The following is a 22,111-nucleotide window of genomic DNA, read 5'->3' as shown; positions in this document are numbered from 1 at the left end:
GCATCATTAGTTGTGTTTAGACACTTGCAGCACTTTGTTAAAGATGAATAATAACTTGTGTCTGATATAGTTTTTCCACCAAAAAAAAAGTTCAATTATCTTGTTAAAATCCTTAAAATGGCATCTGCTCCTTTCCCCCTCGCTATTAAAAATGACAAAATATGTAAATACTGTTGATTTTTAAAGTTTTAAAGTTTTCCAGATGTTTCCTCCTTCACTGTAAAGTTCATTCTCAGTGTTTGCAGCTGGAGGCTTCAAGTTTCCACATCACACTCGTGTAAACTGAATATTGGACCACGATTGGCTCCAAACTAGTTGTGATGTCATAAATCCTGCTCATAGGCCCCTCCCCCCCACCATTAAAATTAAATTTTCAATGAGCTCATATGTCTTTCTGCACAGTGAAGCTCAAACATCCAACTATAGGAAGAAGAGGAAAAACATGTTTGTGAGTGGAGGTTAAAGACAGATTGTGATCTCTGTTTGATACAGAAAAAAGTCGACTTGAAGCTCAACATGTTTTTATCAACATTAAAGTGAAACCACTGTCCTTTTGCTGCAACGCAATGTCATCCAGCAAGGTGCCCGTGTCGGCCAATCACATGCATGCAGGAGCACATTCCTGGCGGATTACTTTGTAACTCTGTAACATGAACACACATTAATATTTAAGCCACTCCACCATCTTTCACTAACTGGAACCAAAGAGCTTTTGTTGTCTAAACCTGAACACACAAAGGAATCAAGATGTGAACCCGGGTCTCTGCTGTCAGCGCCCCCACCCCACCCACCCACCTCCACCCTCATCCATCCATCCACCATGACCTCCTTCCTCTGACTTCACAGCCACATATAAATGCTTCATTCATTCAAAGAACATCATCCAGACAGTGAATACCAATGCAACATCTCTGGGAATTAGTTCTGTTGTATATGAATGGGATTTATGGGAGTCCTAGTTGGCGCCTGAGTCATTTTTCTGGAAAAGTCAGGGAGGCTTTCTGAGGAAGTCGGACCTGCTACCATTCCCATAACACTTTCAATGAGCTTTGAATTAAGTGGTGTCAACTGCAGCAGCGAAAGGTTAAATGCACACACAGAAAGATCAAACGCATATCTCATCCTTTCTAATAAAGATACGCTGAGTAAATCCATAACTTACAGTACATACAGTACATGCAGGATCTTCTTTCCAGTTAAACTGGTTTCACAACGTCTTATCTAATTTCGTCCACACAAACTTCCCCTGGATCCTCTCCCAGCCACCTTTGCCATATTTCACAATTCATCCTTCGAGCTCCTGGTTTTTTAAAATGTGATGACTTGTCAGCGAAGTGCAGGTGGGAGGTTATCAGTCAGACAGGAGAGGGAGGAGAAGCTTCCTCTGGCAGCCGTTCCTGCTGAGCTTCATATTCCTGGAAATGTAAAGTTCACGGCTGAATCAGACATAATACAAAGGATATACTGATAGCAACATCTGATTCCAGCTCGCTCAACTTTTAACTTTACTGTCTAGAAGGCAAATCTGGGAGATTAAAACACAGAACAGACTTAAACATAAAACATACATGAAACATATTGCAAACATCAGCAGGATGTAAAACCTGGAGCCATCATCATCCCACCCATTATCAGTGCTTAAAACAACATCATCGTCATCGTCATATGATGAGACACACAGACGTGTTTTCTGAGCTGATGCAGCTGTGTTTTATGATGTTGTTTAGGGATTAAAATAAGATCCCATTTAGATATGTTTTAAAATATAGAAAAACAACTTTTCTAGGAATAATAATTTGTGTCTGATATACAACATTGTGCATTAAAAGTAAAGTGAGCTTTCAAAAATAATGCCATGAATAGTTTTTATTTATCAGTTAGCTTGATACAAAGTAGTGTGATGACGGTGTGAAGTAGCAAGGGATCATGGGAGTTGTTGTCTTCGTTGTTAGATAACCAGCTGCACCGGGATAGGAGGACAAACGGACCCGGAGATGACAGGTAAAAACACAGATGTTTCTCCGACGATGTTCAGCAACCACCGGACTTCCTGGAGGGGCTGTTAGCCGAGCTGCTGCTAACGTTTGTCCAGTTTATTTCTCTGATAACTTAAGATCCAGACGTCCAATGACTAAAATCCTTCTTCCAGCTAAAAGATATAGTTAAAAACCACCTAAATTTATCATGAAAATGTGGTTTAAAACTGAATAAAAGTCAATTTATAACAGTTTGTGTGGAACAACCACAACGCCGATGTATTATCTTGTATGTGTGTAAGTTACTCTTTGGTAGACGCCATTGTAGCGGACAAACACAGCGCCGCCGTATGCATCTGGTGCGTGTTTACTCTTTGGTAGAGGAGGTATGACGCCATCGACAGGCGACCAAATGAAACGGTCCGTTACTTTGATTAAATTACAGATTTCTCTGGGTTTGAACATTGTTGGAAACATTTGGGATAATGTAAGTACACAACTCAACGAGATATATAACATAGGTCTAGTTGTTTTTAGACAATGTGGAATAACTACATATTATAGATTTAAAACAGCAGCAGTTCTCAGTGTTTCAGGTTCTCAGTTCTGTGGATTTCAGCATCTTCAGCATCTCCTGTCTCTTCATGTTTTAACCCCAGACTGACTCCATGACATAGAGATCAGGACTCTGTGGAGGCCGAACCATCTGCTGCAGAGAATCTAAACATCTAAAGTGCCTAAAACTTTTGTACAATACTGTCCAAGACATCTCCATCTCTTCTCCTTCATGTATAAATCTCTGATTATGTAAATGTTTTTCATTTCAGAACTTTTCCTGCTGGACACAAGATGTTTCCTGCTTCACTGTTAAGTCACACTTGTGTAAAGAAGCAACAAGTCCTCCAAATAAACTCCACATACGTGCTTTGATCACTGCAGAACGACACATCGAAGCGTTTTCTCATCCGGTGCCACTATCAGCAGTAATCATCAGGACGACATCATCCGTCTGTGCTTCATATGACCATTAAACACATCACTGTTAAACAATAATGATGTTTTATGATGTGACTGATGGTGTCACTACTTTCTTAAAGTTAGGCCATCTTCGTTGTCATGGCAACAGTAATAACCACAGGGTTAAGATTAGGGGACGATCGTGGTAGTTGTGCTTTTTAAAAAAAACATTGGGAAACAGGAAATGAACAGCGGTCTGGCAAAGTGGAAAAGTCCACTATTTCCTAATTTTCCTCCTTGTTCGGAGTCATTAATATTACAGCTGCTACAGATCGTCTGTCACTTAAACGTAAATACACATATACACATATATATATACAAATATACACATATCGAAGGCCGAAGAGCAAAAGCTCTGATCTGAAAAATGCACTTTTTTGAGAAAACTAAATAAAACTTGTTTTCTTGCAGAATGCTATTTGTTAAGAATACCCAACACATAAAACACTGTTTTTGGACTATATTATTATATTATGTGTTATAGATATTAATGCCTCACAAAGTGCAGATAGGAGCTTTTGCACTTGGTGCAAGTTGGAAGAGGTTCTACAAAACGCTGCTCTAAATTAAGTTAATAATTAAAATTAAATTAAAAATAAAATGAAGTTTGTTTTCAGGTAAAAAGACGTAGTAAATGTAATAGTTACTACATTGTAGTATACTAGGGTCAGAACTCCTTAAATTCAGTGTATTTGCTTCCTCGTCTGCTGGAAATGGATGTTCAGTGATTGTGTAACTCACTCGTGCTGTAGCCTCTCTACACATCCAGGGACTCTGTGTTGTGTTTTTGTTTTGTTGTGTGACTTTTGTGTCACAATGAAGGGCGGGATTATCTTACAGACAGACTGAATATGAGCAGCCTTCCTTGTTCTCATCATCCAAAGTGAAATCCACCAATCAGAACATTCTGCTGATAGGAGGTTTTGCGCTTTGGCCGTCGATATATATATATAGAAATATAGTTTTTAAATAAGTTTTTCTTGGGGGAAACAGTCTCGTAACCTGCATGCTGGACCACAGTTGGCTCCAAACTAGTTGTGATGTCATGAATCTCCACCGTCTTAAACTGAGATTTAAGGTTGAGCTCAGAGAAACTTTCCTCCTTCAGCAGATGAAAGTGAAAACAAACTCCGCACAGAGAAGCTCAAACATCCAACTGATGGAACATATATAATAGGAAGGTTCCAGGAGTTAAACTATCGTGATGGGCATCGGTCAGGATGCGTATAAAGGAGATACACAAGATATTTATTTGATAATGTGGATTGTAGAAGTGTAGTCAATATGTGAAAGAAAAGAAATGCAAGATTAAATGAACACAGAAAATTATTAATTATTCTCATATCTTTAAAAAGGAAATATTGTTTCAACAAAACTAAGGAAAAAATAAACTTCTTACCAATTCTGCCGCGTGTTTAAATAGGACTAGAGTGCACAGGTGAAATAAATCAAGATAATGAACCAGCCGACCAATTAGTGAGAAGGAAAAGAGACGGCAGGAAGTCAGGTGATGGAAAAGGAAGTGGAAAAAAATAAGGCAAAATTAGTGAATCAGAACAAGAAGGAAAAACACATTTTTAAGGTCGTGGTTTAAAAAAAATAGTGTTAACTGTTGGTTTGAAACAGGAAGTGGACAGTCGTCACCTGATTTCCTCCTTTGTTCCTGTCAGGCCACCAGAGGGCGCTGTCACTGCAACGTAAGCAGATGTTATTGTTTTTTTTATTAGTTTATTTGTCAGGGACGATGCAGAAAAACCCCCATTGTAACAGGTTAAAATAACATGAAACAGATGTATTGCATATAGGATTTATAGCCATAACATATCACTACCAGAAATACATGAATTAAATAAAGCTCATAATAAAATATTGACATTCTCAATAACAACAGTATTTACTGTTTATCACATAACAATCAATGTACATGTGTTGCATATGTGTATGTTCCCTAATTCATAGCAATGATGTATTTATGTGCATAATATTTATCAGTGTATGTGTCCGTGTACATACATACATGTATAATCTGTATGTATGTTTATCTGCATGTCCATGCACACATCAAGATGTTTGTGACACTTTGCTGAAAGTACAGACACAAAAAGCAGGCGAGCACTCTGTTCCTGTATTTATTTATTTGTATAGATGTCAACTGCGTGGGTGAGAATATGAACATCCAAGAAAAACATTTTACATTCTCAGATTTCTCTTGAATATTTACATAAATCATTCGTTGCAATACGCCCGAGGTGAGTCGTACAACATCTCCAGTAGGTCATCAATCATGAGATTCCCCAGTTTTGAGATCTAATAAATCACATTTGTCCTAAAAAAACAACAAAAACAACAAAAACAACAACAAAAAAACAACCAAAACCACAGTAACTTATTGGTTTCTAGAGCTGGTCCCTGTTGTGAACTGATTAATATTCACCCAGAGTTGTAATCAATCCTTTTATGCACTGATGTGAAAATAATCGGTTAGTTGTGGAGATGTTGGACTGAGTGTGAGAAAGAGTGAGACAGGCAGGTAGCGTGAGACAGCTGTTTCCTGCTGTATAAACTCCTCTGTTCCCATGGCATTCCTCACTAAACGATAAACAAACAAACAGCGTCTATAAATCAGCTCCCTCACCTCACAGCTGAATGATTGATCTGAATATACAGAGTTCAGTTCAGTGATCCGTCGTCGTCGCGTCCGCAGCAGCTCTGCGCCGCTGATGATGGCGATCATGTATCTGAGGATCATTCTGCTGATTTTCTGTATTTTTCTTCTTATCTTTGGATCTAAACTAACAATAAAATGATTTATTATCAAGTATCATCCTTCCTTTGTTGTCCAAAAGCTATTAAAAACACATCTGCGAGTCACATCGCTGCACTGGATGACGTGTTCCTGCGTCCCAGAAGATGGTTTTTACTGTAACTTGTTTAGAAACGGTTCCAAAGGCTTATTTGGACAACAACACAGGTCTACAGCACAGAGGAATAAGATTTCCCTTCTTTTTTTTCTGAGATTTATTATATTGTCATACAAGAAATTGTTACTAAAAAAGAAGCAAGAACATCGTGCTGCTGTAGTCTCTTGTAGTCTTTGTGTCGTGTTCGAAGTGTGAGGAAATAAAGTTCCTTTCACACATTAATCTGCTGGTAATTTCACATGTTGGTCTGAATCTGTGTCGCATTAAAGTAAAGGCTGCACACAAGATTAAATGCATGTCTTGTTCATGTTGTATACTGAAGGTATCATTTAATTATCATCTCTTATGCTCAAAGAATTCAGAAGAAGTAATTAGACAAAATTCATGTCTGAAGTGAGATTGTTGTTGCTACTGTTATGTTAAAGTAACTCTGGGTTTTGTAAAAATTGTACGTAACAAGGTGTTAAAGGATGGATCACAGTTATTAAACTGTGTGTTAAACCAGCAGTCAGGTATCCATGGTAACAGTGAAAAAGATCCTTCAAATGTGCTTTTTAATGGAAGTGATGGAGGCCAAAATCCACAGTTTTGTCATTTAAAAGTCTGTGTTTAGCTTCTATTCAGCTTCAGCAGTCTGAGTTCGTCATATCAAGTGGATATCTGACACATTTACAGTCTTTGTGTTTCTCTGTTGAGCTGCAGGTGGAAGTATAGTAACAAAAAGAGGAACTTTGGCACTAAAAAGACTGTAACGTTGAAAGATATTTACTTGATTTGACTCATTTGGATGCTGAAGCTTCATATTGGCTTCATGAAGGGATCTTCTAACGGTCGGTATGAAGAGGAGGCTCCTGATTGTTGTTTTAAGACACACTTGAGGAATCATGAACCCGTCTTTTAAGTTTAAAGGGAGGACACACTCTCTCTCTCTCTCTCTCTCTCTCTCTCTCTCATTCTCTCTCTCTCTATGTGTCTCTTTCTCTCCACAGTTCCCACAGTTTGTGATTGATTGCAGGTTGTAAATTTTTCTCTCCGTCATCTCCCGGCTGAGTGACGGAGAGTCGGGTTACTTCAGTCTGAGAGAAAAACACACAGCGAGAGATTTTCTCCTTTTTCATCTTTTTTTTTCCCGCAAATGACAAAATTTGATGTCCTCTGTTCACCTACTGTTACTGTTTATTCTCTACATACAAATGTTCATTTAATCTTGCTTATGTGTTATTTTGTGTGTGTGTGTGTGTGTTTTAATTGTGTTTATTTACTGTATTCACTGTGTGCAGGCTCTTCAGATGAGGATTCAGCTTTCTGCAATAATCTGATCTTCTTAAACGTGTTCATTGTTGGTAAGGAATCGTCGGTATTGATTGTGCAAGATCACATGATCAAATTCAAATTGTATCATGATGGAGGAACGTTGTATGCTGATGTTTGCCACAGTTTGGGTTAAAACTCTAAAATGCAATAAAAACGTCCCGTTTAACAGCATTAAAAACGCCTGATGTGACGGTAAAAAATGTCCCAGAAGAGGTCATTCATCTGTTCTGTACCAATAGAACAAACCACTACCAGCATGTAAACCAGTCAACCAGCAGCCTGTGGATTACTGGTACAGAGTCATGTCCAGTGTCAGTAGTCTGTGAATTATTGCAACAGTTTCTGATCAGCTTTCTCACATGTGAGCACACGCAGGACAAAGATTCCTCCTCATATTTAAAATAATCTGAGTCTGATTAAAACTGAAACTAACACCAAGTCTAAATTAATCCGCTGTGGTGAGTTCTCGGTTAGTGTTTCAGAAGCAGAGCCGCTTCCAGCAAACATCTTAAAATATTGTTTTACAGTCATGTCTTCCTTGAATCGCAGCGTATTGAAACTTGAGGAGTTTCGTGACTATTCAAAGGAAACCACAGCGTCACTTCTACCGCTTCACAAACTTCAAGAGAAGTGACATAAATAAACAAGAAAATCTACTAAAGCTGTCAGTAACAAATGAAATGTATCATTTAAAGACATATGATCCAAACCCCAGCTGCAGGTATACGTGTTTCTTCTTGTTACCTGGTTTCTTACTGAATCTCTAAAGGTTTTTACTCTTAGTTTCAGTCACAAACTTGATGAAAGACACTGAACCTTTAAGCTGGTTGCTGGTTAAAACAGGTCTGGATGTGGAGTTCATCACATTTCACCGCCGAACTTCTTAAAAACACGTCAGTTTGAGTCATCGAACACCGCAGATTAAACACCGAAAGTCTGAAAGTTTGGATTCTGTTATGAAAGGTTCATTGTAGTGTGTGTGTGTGTGTGTGTGTGTGTGTGTGTGTGTGTGTGGTCCAGGTATTCCTCATGTTGTGGGGACTGGCCTCCCTTTATGGGGACAAAAAGCAAAAGTCTCCTTAATGTAAATCATTAATTTTAGAGTGAAGACTTGGTTTAAAGTTAAGGTTAGTTTATGGTTATGTATGCATGTAATGTCCCCAAAAGTGACCTGTGTGTGTGTGTGTGTGTGTGTGTGTGTGTGTGTGTGTGTGTGTGTGTGTGTGTGTGTAGAAGGGGGGGGTCAGACAGGTGTTGAGGGTTCTGCTAGACTCATCATCGCCGTGGTAATGTCCTCCTGGTCGTCACGCCAACTCATCCTCCTGACGACGTTCCCACGATGGGCGGGGTCAAAGGTCGGCTACTAGACGGATGTAAGGAGGGAGAGATGAAGAGAGAGGAGGAGGAGGAGGAGGAGGGTGGGAAGTACAGGGAGGAGAGAGAGATGGAGGTTTTTAAAAAAAAACGTTCTCGTCGTGTTTAAAAGTCGTCACCTTAAAGAAATACGTCGTGTTTCTGGAGCAACAATCCGATTAGTCGATTAATCAATCGACAGAAAATTAATCACCACAACAAAAATAACAAATATCTACTGGTTCCAGCTCCTTAAATGTGAGGGTTTTCATAATAATCATAATAATAATGATAATAAGAATCTTTATTTATATAGCACCTTTAAAAACACAAACAAACAATAGAAAAACAATAGAGAGATGCTAAAAAGATTAAAAGACAATACAAAGATGATCTAAAGACAACATTAAATAAAACTAAGTCTGTAAAAACAGGTTTTAAGAGGTGATTTAAAAGAAGTCAGTGATTCTGCAGCCTTGTCTCCTCTAAAGTCACCTTTAGGTTTAAGCCTCGACTTTGGAGCAGCCAGAAGGGCCCAGCTGAGGATCTAAGGCTTGGAGCTTCAGACCCAGAAGTGCTTTAAAAGTGATCAATAAAAATCTTAAAATCAATTCTAAACCGAACAGGGAGCCAATGAGGAGAAGCCGAGCATCATGGCCGACCGTGAAGGATGTGTGGAGTGGAGGATGATGAAGTAAGAGACTCATCAGTTTAGTCAGAATAACCTACCGAGTACCAGTGATGTTACATGTTTCTTCATTTTGCTAGTTTTATTCATTCAACACCGTTTGAAACCTGCTTCTCTTGGACGCTGCCGTACTGAGTGACGTCCCGACATATTAAGTCCCGAGTTCACTTGAAATCCAGGAGTTTCCCGGCCGGCGCGCCGACTTCCAGAGCCGTTACACGTTTTTCCAAGTAAGATGTAGGTAAATTTCAAGTACCAAGTTGTCTGGAACGCAAGATCAAGTAAGGAGAAAAGGTCACGGTCGACTCTGCGGTGACTCATGAGGAGTTTATTCATTTTCAACTGAAAGCTGCAATCTTACCTTCACATCACTAACATTAACCAAAGTGCTTCTGTTATCTAAACCTAAACACACACACAGGATTCAGGATGTGAAGCTCGCCGTCCACCGCGACCTCTGACCCCCGCCACGTCAGCGCCGTACAGACCTGTAGCTTCATCCACTTGAAAAACCATTACGATCACGTCTGCCAACGTAACGCCATGTGGAAAACAATTTACTGATGAGTAAACATCATTTCTAGGGCACAAGGTTGACATGGATGATAAATATCTACAGTAATTATAAGATCATTGTTCAGCTGAACGTCTGATTGCAGAAAACTGACACATAAAGCAAATAAAATTCTCTCAGACTTTTGTTTTTAAATGATATTTAAGTTAATGATCATAAATATCAAACTCTGCATCAAAGAGACTTTTAGACACAGATTTAAAAATCTTCCTCCAGAGTGACCCCGGTTCTATGGCGGCCTCCGCTTCCCGTGCAGTGACCTGCAGAGGGCTGGGTGGCCCTGCGTGTGTGTGTGTGTGTGTGTGTGTGTGTGTGTGTGTGTGTGTGTGTTACAGAGAGAGATTTATGCTACTTCAAGCGTCAAGGTCCAGCTGAGACAAACCAGGTTCATGTGGGAAGGAGGTGTGTTTGTCCCCTGTATGTGTGTATGTGTGTGTGTGTGTGTGTGTGTGTGTGTGTGTGTGTGTGTGTGTGTGTGTGTGTTTTCCTGTTGACGCTGCAGGAGAGGATCAGTCTCCATCCTGTGAAGGAGCTGAAACATTTCGTCAGAGCAGCAGGTCAACATGTTCTGATAACGTCGACCAGCAACGAGTCGAACACTGCAGGAGACGACGACAAGGAGGAAGAAGAAGAAGAAGAAGAAGAAGAGGGGAAGTGAAGGAGGAAGATGGCACAGCGAACCTGTACCTGTACAGCTCTGTGTGGCCTCAGTCTGTCTCAGAGTCAATCAGCAACATGTGCATCTTTTAAAAACCCAGGAAGTTGTTTAACATCAGTTGAAGCTGTTATGAAGAATATTCTACCCACTAAAAATGAAGCCATATGTGTGTTTAATGTTTACAAAAATCAAAATATTTTAAATTAGAATAGAATAAAACAATTTAACAATTAAATAGGAACGAAGTACATAAAAGTAGCTCTAAAAAGAAACAGTTGAAACAGGTTAAAAATACTTTTTATTTTTATCCAGATAAACAGAAAAGTCTGTGTTCAGTAAATATCTTCAGAACATCTTCAGTGGTTTTAAAGAGGACAAATCTATCATTTATATGTATATATATTAAAACAACTTCCCAAACCTTTGTCCAAAAGTTTCTCTGCATTTAATCCCTTTTTTCTTGAATCTGTAAATTAAAACATATTTCTTTTAATCATCACATGATCTTTATGCAGGTTTAACTCGTCGCCTTCAGTTCAGCTTGTAAAACTCACATTCCTTTCTCTCTCTCTCTCACACTCTTTCTCAATCATCCCCTTCTCACCTCTCTGACCTCTAACACACTCACTCCCAGTCTGTCTGCCTGTTAGCTCTATTTCTGTTGTCCCGTCACTTCCTCTGCGGACGACCTCTGACCTTCCCGGGTCACAGCAGCTGATTTTAGGAGGGGGGGGGGGTTTGAAGCTCCTCAGCACGACCGACACGCTGTGCTGCCTGATCTCTTCCAACCAGATCAGTTTTCTCTCTTTGAGGTTCTTTATCTCTACTTTTATCTTTTTGTCTATAATTCGTATCAGTAATAATATAATTGTACCAGGAAGTTATAGTTTTTTCTCACTCAAACACAAACAAGCAACAAAACATTTGACATGTTTACATCCTCACTTCCAAACTCTTCAGTTTATCTTCAAACATACTGAGATACATCTATATTCAACCAAAAGAACGAGACGTGCTGTCAGAAATAAAGCCCACTGAAAGATTTCCTGCTGCGTTTCAACCCGGTCGCCAGAAGAAAAATGTTGGCGTTGAACGTTTCTGCACGTGAAACATGTATCATTATTATTCCTACACCAGCAGCGGCGGTCCTTCTGTAAAGCAACAAGCTCTTCAGCTGGAAACCAAGTCGTCTAAAGCTCTGAAATCTGTTTCCAGGCCACCAAGTCAAAGAAACCCATCATGCTGCCGGTGACGTTCATGGACGGCACGACCAAAACGCTGCTGACAGACTCGGCCACCACGGCCAAGGAGCTCTGCAACGCCCTGTCTGACAAAATCAACCTGCGGGACCGCTTCGGCTTCTCGCTCTACATCGCGCTCTTTGACAAGGTGAGACAACCTTAAAACCAAGACTTAACCCTCAGAGAGCCTGAAGAAGTTGGACAAAAGCTCCTTGTTAGAAGTGTCAGTAAATGTTTCCACCTGCAGGTCTCCTCTTTAGGCAGCGGGAACGACCACGTGATGGACGCCGTGTCGCAGTGCGAGCAGTATGCGAAGGAGCAGGGAGCCCAGGAGAGGAACGCCCCCTGGAGGCTGTTCTTCAGGAAGGAGATCTTCACGCCGTGGCACTGCCCCGCCGACGACCAGGTCGCCACCAACCTCATCTACCAACAAACCGTCAGGGGCGTCAAGTTCGGAGAATACCGCTGCGACAGGGTGACTGCTTTTTATTTTACATCCTGTCAGACTCTAAACTAGAGAGAGGCAGGACTCACAGTGGCCTACATCATCTCTGTCTGTCTTTTGTCTTATTTAAGCCGAGCTTAAATAATAAGCAACTGAGAGGTTAACTGGTTAACTGTGGGCCAAAAGCCTGAGCAAACAGGTTTTAAGGGCTGATTTGAAAGAGTCCAGGGTAGGAGCGTTTCAGGTTTTGCTCTTCAACCATCGATATCAACATTTCTACCTGTTGAATAATGATGTTTTATGATGTGACAACACTGTGGTTCAGGTCTGGTTAGATTTAGGCATAAAAACCACTTGGTTAGGGTTAAAAAAATAAAATGAAAACGGCCAGTGTCTCACTAAAAACACCTGCTTTTGGCGGTTGAAACGGGAAGCGGACTAACCATCCACCCGCCCCTCCTCCTCCTCCTATATAAGAAAGATCAGCTCATATAGATCACATGTGAACGTCACTTTAGAAATGTTAATATCCTACGTATTCAACGTTTCTGTGTTTTGCAGAAACGTACAATGTCGACGTTTTATTTTGGCGACCAGGCTATTCTATGACTCATTTCCTGTAGATACACTGTAGTACGTTCTATAGAGAGCTACACATCTGACTGTATTTACATTATATACACATTTATAACACCATCAACCATTAAAACTACATAAACACAATAAAGTAAATAAGTGGACTGTGTGAAGAGTTTTTTGAACATGTGGACTCAGTATTGAATCATACTGGGAACCAGTGCTGTAATAGCAGAGAACAGGGAACACACACAGAGAGACATCACATGATTACACATAATAACTAAACCAGCCTCATGACAACAACAAACTCCTTCTGACAAAGACCGTGAAAAACCAAGTAAGGGGACTTTTGTGATGTTTTCTTTATTGTTTATGAGGTCAAGAAAAAAAAATCTGTCAGTCTGACAGGTGACACATCGAGCAGACAGGTTGGAAACAAACCAGCAGTCCAACCAGTTTGTTTATTTATTTGGAGGTCAAACTGAAAGCGTCGATAAGAATCTGTCATCGAACAGGAAGACGACGTGAGCACGACCAGGGTGAGTACAGTAGGTCAAAGGTGAAACAGGAAGTCAATCTTTTTTATCTTATGTCACTTGATTTCTGGTCCAAATAAGTTAAATCAACAGCTTTCATACAGGAAATGCATCTCAAAATGCTTTTACAAATAAACAAAAAAACAGAAATAGAAAAAAATGCAAATGAAAAATGCACTTTTTTTGAGAAAACTTTCTTGCAGAATGCTTTTTGTTAAGGATACACAATACATAACACACTGTTTACTGGACTATATTACTTTATTATGTGGTATTGTTTACGGTCTGTTTGTATGGTTATTACAGTATTGTTAACACATAAAGTAATATAGTCCATAAACAGTGTGTTGGGTATCCTTAACAAATAGCATCCTGCAAGAAAACAAGTTTTTTTTAAACAAGTTTTCTCAAAAAAAGTGCATTTTTCAGACAAGAGGCCATCGTATAGTTCACAGTTTATTGTGTTCAAGGACACTTTAGACAGCACAAGTGCAAAACAGTACAAATAAAATGATTAAAATAAATAACAGCACATTATAATATTAAATTTAGGTTTAAAAATCAGTCACTTAAAGGACGAGTTCACAATATTTACAGTCAGGAGCCCAAATGAACAGTGAACGCTGTAATCATTCCTCCTGTTCATACTGACCATTAGAAGATCTCATCATAATGCACTAACAATGGAAATAATCAACTTTAACAACAGGAAACAGGTTAAACAGAGGGCACCACACACACACACACACACACACACACACACACACACACACACACATGCAGAGGTCCTGTGAGGAAACAGAACACACATGAGACTCATGCAGGTTGTCAGCTGCCTCACAATACATGAACCAAACCAAAACACACACACACACACACACACACACACACACACACACACACACACACACACACACACACTAACACACACACACATCTTGTTCAGGCTCTGCTCCCATCAGTAGATAAGATCATTGGAGGAGCAGCAGCGACCGTTTCCTCCTGTTCATACTGGCTCATTATTTAAATGTGCTCCAAATGGACTGAAACATAAAGTTTACAGTTCAGCTCTTTAGTAAAAAATGTTTTTAAGTGCAAAATTAATCACGTCTGGGCTTCGCTCGCCCGAGAGTCCACCATTTCTGCAGAATTCCCTCACATGCATGAAAGCTTGACAGGAAACAATGCAGGCGTGAACTCCGATGAAACCTGATGTTAATGTGCTGTTATGTGTTTCTATTATTTTGTCCACCTTGAAAGAACATGCCAGCGTTTTTATGAGAGAGAGAGAAAGAGAGAGAGAGAGAGAGAGAGAGGGAGGAAGAGACGTGATTCATGTCCTTCATCTTTTCAAATGTTGTCAGGACAACTACAGACTTTGTGTGATACGTTGAGGGCAGTGCAGTGAAGGCATGTAGTGTTACCAAGTGACCAACTGATTGTTGCATAGCAGGTTTTCTTCATGGATAGTCACCACTTTCCTTTGTAGTATAGATGCTGCTGATAGGCTGATAGGAACCAATCAAATCGGATTTTTTCCCTCTTAATACACTGCATCATTACATTGACTATTTAAGTGAAAGTTTCTATTATATTATTATCTATTTTAATGTAATGAAAGTGTCTGGCAAATGTGAATGCAGTGTAATCACTAGTCAGTCTCACCTTGGTGTTGTTAGCTGCAAAATAAACATAACTCAAGCACTTTGCTGTATAGATGCTGTAACACTGCTAGGCAACTGCAGTATGCTGAAACCTTAAAACAACTTGTAGCATTAAGTATTATATCCTTTGGGTGGATATGTTAAATGTGTCTGCACACTCTCTGTTATTCTGGAGCGTTGCCATGTTGACTGTTTCCTCTAAAACTCTTCTAAGCCCTCGAGTCCACCATTTCTGCAGAATTCCCTCACATGCACAAAAGCTTGACAGGAAACAACTCTAATGAAACCTGATGTTAATGTGCTGTTATGTGTTTCTATTATTTTGTCCACCATGAAAGAACATGTCAGCGTTTCCCCGTCGAGTGTGTCTGAAATATTCATTATAAGAGAGAGAGAGAGAGAGAGAGAGGAAGAGACGTGATTCATGTCCTCGTCTTTATCCTTCCTGTTCCTGTTTCCTCCTCACAACTTTCCCTCTCTCTCACACACACACACACACGCACACACACACACACACACACACTGCGTGTCATGTAGGATTGAGGGCAGACAGGCTGCGTTTATCCAAAACAAGCTGGGAAAGAAAAAGGGAGGAGGAGAGGTCAGAGGTCGGAGACGGTGATGGAGTGATGACAGCTGTGTGTTTCATCTGTGTGTGTTCTTCACTCTCTCTCTCTCTCTCTCTTTCTTCTTCTTCTTCTTCTTGTCTGTCTGATAGTTTCTCTCCGCTATGGTTAGAGTGACAGCCAAGCAAACGCTGTCTTGCTTTATTTTCATCCTTTCTCTAAATGGGAATGTTGGTAATCAGCAGTGGTAGAAGAAGAACTCAAAACTAAAACTATTAATACCACACAGTAAAAGTTTGAGTCCTGCATTCAAAATGCATTCAAACTTGTGTCCAAGGTGGAGCTTTTAATTCTAACTATTTTATATAATGCTGGATAGTTTAATGAATAATAATGCATCATGTTTTAATTGTTATATTTTGTGAGTAAAATCTGAATCTGCAGCAATGTTTCCCTCTGAAGTAGAAGTATACAGCTGCATATTTTTTAAAGTGTTTTAGGACCATTTTGTAAGTTATTTCGGAGTATGATGAGTTAGAATGGTAACATAATTCAATATTTTTCATATCTAAACATCATAATAAATCTATAGCTGTTTGGGGTTTGCAGTTGCCTGATTCAGTGTGTCTGCACAGCTTTTACTTATAACATGGCTTCACAGTCTGTGTTAAACCAACAGTCAGGAGCCCAAATGAACATTAAACCAGTTTTTCTTGCTGTAATCATTCCTCCTGTTCATACTGACCATTAGAAGATCCCTTCATAATGACCTTACAATAGAAGTGATGGGAGACAAAATCCACAGTCCTCCTTCTGTGCAAAAATGTATTTCAAAGTTTATCTGAAGCTAATATGAAGCTTCAGCGTCCAAATGAGTCAAATCAAGTAGATATCTTTCAACGTTACAGTCTTTTTAGTGCCAAAGTCCCTCTTTTTGTTACTATACTTCCACCTGCAGCTCAACAGGGAAACACTGTCCGAGGAAACACAAAGAGGGAATTTGATGCTAAAAAAGACTGTAAATGTGTCAGATATCCACTTGATATGACTAACTCAGACTGATGAAGCTGAATATAAGCTTCACATCAACTTTTAAATGACTGTGTGGACACACTGTGGATTTTGGCCTCCATCACTTCCATTGAAAGCACATTTGAAGGATCTTTTAATATCCAGTATGAACAGGAGGAATGATTACAGCGAGGAAAAACTCTTTCACTGCTCATATGGACACCTGACTGCTGGTTTAAGACACACTGGAAACACTGTGAATCTGTCCTTTAATTCCTGACACTCAGCCAAACATCAACACAAAGGGAACTAAGCGTTTAAACAGTTCATTTGGTTAAAAGTTTCTACTTCCTGCTGTTGAAGATCTTCTGATCTCCACATCCCGACTTCCATTTTCTCCTCTTAGCTTTTCCCTCCCGAAACAAATAAACGCTGATTTGAAGTCACTTCCTTTAATCAGCCAACAGGAAGCTGAACTGAAGGACCAGCTACAAGGTTGCACCGCAGTGACAAACTGATAAAACACATATGTGGTAATACTCGGGGAGTCCTGAAGTGTTTGTGTTCGTACGCTCTTCCTGTTTTCGACAGTCTCGCTCTCTGCAAATCAGTACAAACACACAAACATTGCTTTCACAGCTTTGTGCTGCACATGCATGACGAGACAGAGAGGAGGAAACCCCGCTGACAGGTGAAGGCTGGTAAAGAGTCATGTGAAGAGAACATGAGAGAGAAACTTTAGCAAACAGAATGAAACAACAGGGTCTTGAAATCAGCTGATGCTGTTTTCTTTTCAGCGGCAAAAGGCGTCATTAAAAATGTTCAAGGTGGGAGAGAAGTGGAAACTAATAATAATAATAATTAGTAACACTTTTGTTATCCAAATCTTTATTTATTATTCTTCCGTACGTTTTTTGCAAGCTTTCAACTCCTCCATACAACAGAAACCATTCAAATATCAAAATGTTCAGCTCTTAAAATATTAAAATTTATAATGGGAAGTCTATGGGAGGAATGTTTGAAAGATAATATCTCAAAAACTAAAAGTGCTAAACTCTTCATATTTGATGTACAGGTGTCCCATGTCGAAGTGCTGAACATATTAAAACATGGTACCAATAGCGCCACCATGTGGTCAGTTATTACACGTTTAGTCTTTTGGCTAATAACTCATGAATCGTTTTTTAATGAACACATGTTTTGCTTCTGTTGGCACATATTTCATGGGATCTTCACCAAACTTGGTACAAACCATGTTTAAAGGACCCCGAACACAACTTACTCATTTGTTTTCAGATATCACTTACAGTTTGTCTGTTATTGGTTAACAAACTTTTGAAGGCGTGGCCTAATGCACTTAATGGTCAATAACTCCTCAATACTGAATCGGATTGCGACCAAATTTAGAGATGTTGTACACAAGGTGACCTTACACACGTGTGTTACATTTCATACAGTTCTGCCCAAAGAGGGCGCTAAAGTAGCCCTATAACATGATATATCAGCAATTCTGTTGTCTTTAATGAAATGAAACTTGGTACACAGGTTTTCTATGAGAATCTGCACGACGTAGTGAATCATGGCACCAATAGCCCCACCTTGTCTTAAAACACCACCATACTACTTATTAACTACCAAATCTCTTAAATGTAACATGCCATGGTAATCAAATTGTATTTTTATACAGACGGGGATCCTGAACAAGTCTTTGGTATTTTCAGCAATGCTTTGCGATTCCTTTCAGTTTCAGCATTCACACGTATTTTCCGCAGGAAATGCATTTCTAGTTATTATTATTATTATTATTATATTGTGTCCCCCATTCTGGCAGTGACAGTAATTACAAAAACACTGCCGACATGCGCTTACATCACAGGCTCCGCTGTAGTCTACTCTGTTGTAGGAATTTGTGCACTCAAATATCTTTATGATTTTATGGGGGAATTATGAATTATTATTGTGCACAACTCCAACATGAAATTATTCGTCCAGTGACTCATATTAGAGTAGGTATAATAATAGGGAAATAGTCCTCCTTGTTGGACGCACAAGAGAGGTCAATTAGAATTATGATTGTTATTAATCTTAATTACGATTCTGCAAGGGTATAGGTCTTTTAAACACACAACATGTAATTTCAGCCACTAGGGGTCTCAATCAAATAATAACAAAAGATGGAGTGTGATGACGGTGTGAAGTAGCAAGGGATCATGGGAGTTATTGTCTTCGTTGTTAAACAACCAGCTTCACCGGGATAGGATCACTCCAGTGTTCATCATTCTCCTCCTCTCTAGAACAAACGGACCCAGAGATTACAGGTAAAAACACTGAATAAAACTGTTTCACCTGAAAAATCAATGTTTCTCCGACGATGTTCGGTGACCACCGGACTTCCTGGTGGGGCTGTTAGCCGAGCTGCTGCTAACGTTTGCCCAGTTTATTTCTCTGATAACTTAAGATCCAGACGTCCAATGACTAAAATCCTTCTTCCGGCTAAAAGATATAGTTAAAAACCACCTAAATTTATCATGAAAATGTGACTTAAAACTGAATAAAAGTCCATTTATAACAGTTTGTGTGGAACAACCACAACGCTGATGTATTATCTTGTATGTGTGTAAGTTACTCTTTGGTAGACGCCATTGTAGCGGACAAACACAGCGGCGCCGTATGCATCTGGTGCGTGTTTACTCTTTGGTAGAGGAGGTATGACGCCATCGACAGGCGACCAAATGAAACGGTCCGTTACTTTGATTAAATTACAGATTTCTCTGGGTTTGAACATTGTTGGAAACATTTGGGATAATGTAAGTACACAACTCAACAACATATATAACATAGGTCTAGTTGTTTTTAGACATTTTAATGTGGAATAATTACATATTATAGCTTTAAGGTTAAGTGACAGATGCAAGCACAAGAAAACACAAACAAGTTCACTTTAGTTACATGCACATTTATTACTAACAGCTACAGGTACTAAACACTACAACATTTTACAAACAAGACACAAGAGGGAAAGTGAAACTGGTACACAAGGCTATGGCTAATGACTGAGTTGAATGCATGATGCAGAGTTATCTATTGTGTAGCTGGTAGGAGAAACCTGATGAACAGATGAGACGACTGTAGCCTGAGAAGCAGCGAGTCAAATCAACGGTACAACAGCTTAGTTCAGAATTGTGAATTTAAATGACAAATCATGAAAGCACCAGGGTTTAAGCAAGTTGATGGAGGTTTTGAAGGACTACTTGCTTGCTCCCTGAGGTGGCTTCTTGTTGAGAATGGAGTCCGTTACGCTGGGGTGAGGAGCTGGAGTCTGGATCTGATAGTGATGAGTGAGTCAGATCCGGTCTGGACTGGAGTTCCCATCAGGAGAGAGCTCCTGGTTTACGTTCTCATGCACTCCGAGGCTTGACCCTCAACTCGTGAGTCAAGATTCAGAAGATGCTCTGAGTCACATCTTCAGACCAGCAAGTTTTCCACTGGCATGGCAGAAAGCCAGAAGAAACCAGCATCAAGCAGCCTTAAAGAGCCGCCTAAGAACAGCTGCCTAAAAAGGCTTCAAAACAGCAAACAGCAGCCAGGAGGTTGTTTAGATGGTCTGCTTCTGGCTCTCACTTTATGGACCAGCATTCCTTGGGTGTTGAAGAAAGAGCTGGTCTGCTGTTTGAGGCTTGTTCTGTCTGCATTCGGAACATGCAGGGACTTTATCCTGCACTGTTGCGGCTGTAAAACGGTGGATAAACTGTTTTGAGCATCACATGAACCCCCTGATGACTCATTTCACTATCAGACTTTGATCCGTTCCTTCTGGTAACATTTGGAAAGTCTAGAAGTTAGTTCAAGTTAGCAGAGAGCTAACCGGCCCAACGGGGATGTCAAACCCAACACCACTCTCTGGTTGCTTTAAACTGGCTCCAGTGAAACCAGCAGGTGACGTCACACCTCGCTACGTCCGTCTTTATATTCAGTCTGTTGTCTTCAGTCTCCGCGAGCCTCTCAGCCCGCAGTTACTCGCTTCACTTCCTTCACGCTTCGACGCTTTGACGCTTCGACGCTCCAGTCTGGGTCGAGTAAGCTAAGTGAAGAAAAGGAAATAAAATAAAACCAGAATATATAAAAGTCAAATAAATAGAAGAACATCTGTAACATGTTATTGTTTAATCTTGTGCATGTGTTTCCTGACAGCAGAGACAGATGTTAAAAGTTCCACCAGCCTATACGAGACAAACTCTGCTCAGGCCTACTTTTAACTATTTTATTGAATTAAAATTGGAGACAAATTCACATTAATGTGTTGCACCAGTTTGAGAGAATTTGCATACTTTGTGCAACGTGTACTAAACAGGAACTGAATCGTTGAGAATAATTATGCAAATACAAATAAACACCACGAAACTTAGGCAACCAACTGAAACTCTGAGGCAATACAGGAGCTGCGTTCATGCATCTTGCAGAAATCCTTCGATAAAAGCGAATAAGAAGAAGTTCAAAAGTTCCTGATGTGAAGTGACAGATAAAGAAAAGTTCTCTATTTTATGTAAAGTCATGGTAACATCAGCGTGACAACGTTGGATGTTTTGCAGATAGATGCTATGTGGTAATATTAAAATGAGGATGTTGGAGAGATAAAAAGACTCTCTTTAATCTTTGTTTTTTTTGTATTTTACTATTTTTGTAGTTTTAGATTGCTTGCTTTGTGTAAAACCAAATAAAACTGGTTTGTATTTTTATGCTGCTCATCTCTGAGGTTCTCTGGTTCTCCTTTAAGGTGAGAAAAGACGCCTCTTTGGGATAAGATGACTAAGTCTAATTGGCTAAACTGTCAGATCCAGAGCTGCCCTATAAAACCAGGCCAGTGCCCTCGACCGACAGTAAGTTAACTTTATTTATAAAGAGTTATAAAGTGCTTTACAATGCAAATAAAACAAGAGAGAAATAAAATAAAAATAAAAGTGTAACAACACATAACATCAATATAAAACAATAAAAGCATAATAAATACACAGAAGTCAGATACAACAGCAGTACAGAGAATCAGACATTACGCAATAAAGTGCTTTCTACGAAAAAGGTTTTTAAGAGCTCATTAAAACTGTTGACTGACTCTGCATTTTTTATTACTGAAGGAAGGCGGTTCCAGAGGGCCTCGCTCGCAGCACTGATCAGCAGACCTCAGTGATCTCAGCGTGGTGAGAGGACTCAGTAATACAGATATACAGGTTGGGGCCAGTCCGTGTAGAGCCTTATAGGTAATTAAAGCAATTTTAAAATCAATTCTACAAGTGATTGGTAGCTAATGTAGGTTGGCCAACATGTGTATTAGTTAACAGTCTGGCTGCAGCAGAAGAACAACTGAATTGCAATAATCAAGACGAGAAGAAACAAAAGCATGAATTATGTTTTCCAGACAGAGTCCTCCAGCGATGTCCTGTTAGTAGACCATCCTGGAGTACTTTCAAACCTCCAACACCTGTTGCACCTACATGTTCCGTTGTGACCCAGACTGTCAGGACATACTTGACTATATCGGCCCGTTGTTAGTGGTGATTATAGAAGCCAGGC

The 22,111-nt window shown here is 39.7% G+C and overlaps 1 protein-coding gene and 1 long non-coding RNA gene across 3 annotated transcripts in view; both read left to right on the top strand.

Annotated features, from left to right (window-relative positions):
* Positions 1-10,523: 10,523 nt before the first annotated feature.
* Positions 10,524-12,927, top strand: LOC137186805 (unconventional myosin-VIIa-like). Its single transcript, XM_067595841.1, has 3 exons — positions 10,524-10,580; positions 11,717-11,890; positions 11,990-12,927. Exons 2-3 carry the CDS (start codon positions 11,741-11,743, stop codon positions 12,257-12,259), a joined length of 420 nt encoding a protein of 139 aa, XP_067451942.1. The 5' UTR covers positions 10,524-10,580; positions 11,717-11,740; the 3' UTR covers positions 12,260-12,927.
* A 5,850-nt stretch (positions 12,928-18,777) lies between these two features.
* LOC137186550 (uncharacterized) overlaps positions 18,778-22,111 on the top strand; it is a 5,501-nt gene continuing 2,167 nt past the window's right edge. For both annotated transcript variants that reach the window (XR_010929041.1, XR_010929042.1), the window contains exon 1: positions 18,778-22,111. This exon is cut by the window's right edge. This is a non-coding gene — a long non-coding RNA (uncharacterized lncRNA).

Source organism: Thunnus thynnus, chromosome 7 (genome assembly GCF_963924715.1).
Source record: "Thunnus thynnus chromosome 7, fThuThy2.1, whole genome shotgun sequence".
Taxonomy (NCBI): Eukaryota; Metazoa; Chordata; class Actinopteri; order Scombriformes; family Scombridae; genus Thunnus; species Thunnus thynnus.
Note: the sequence above shows the minus strand (reverse complement) of the source record. Positions and strands in the feature narration are given on the sequence as shown.

Excerpts from the sequence above, each read along its gene's own strand:
- LOC137186805 (XM_067595841.1), top strand. The coding sequence starts at position 11,741 with ATGCTGCCGGTGACGTTCATGGACGGCACGACCAAAACGCTGCTGACA. Across the intron at positions 11,891-11,989 it reads ACATCGCGCTCTTTGACAAG|GTCTCCTCTTTAGGCAGCGG; the intron begins GTGAGACAACCT and ends TTCCACCTGCAG.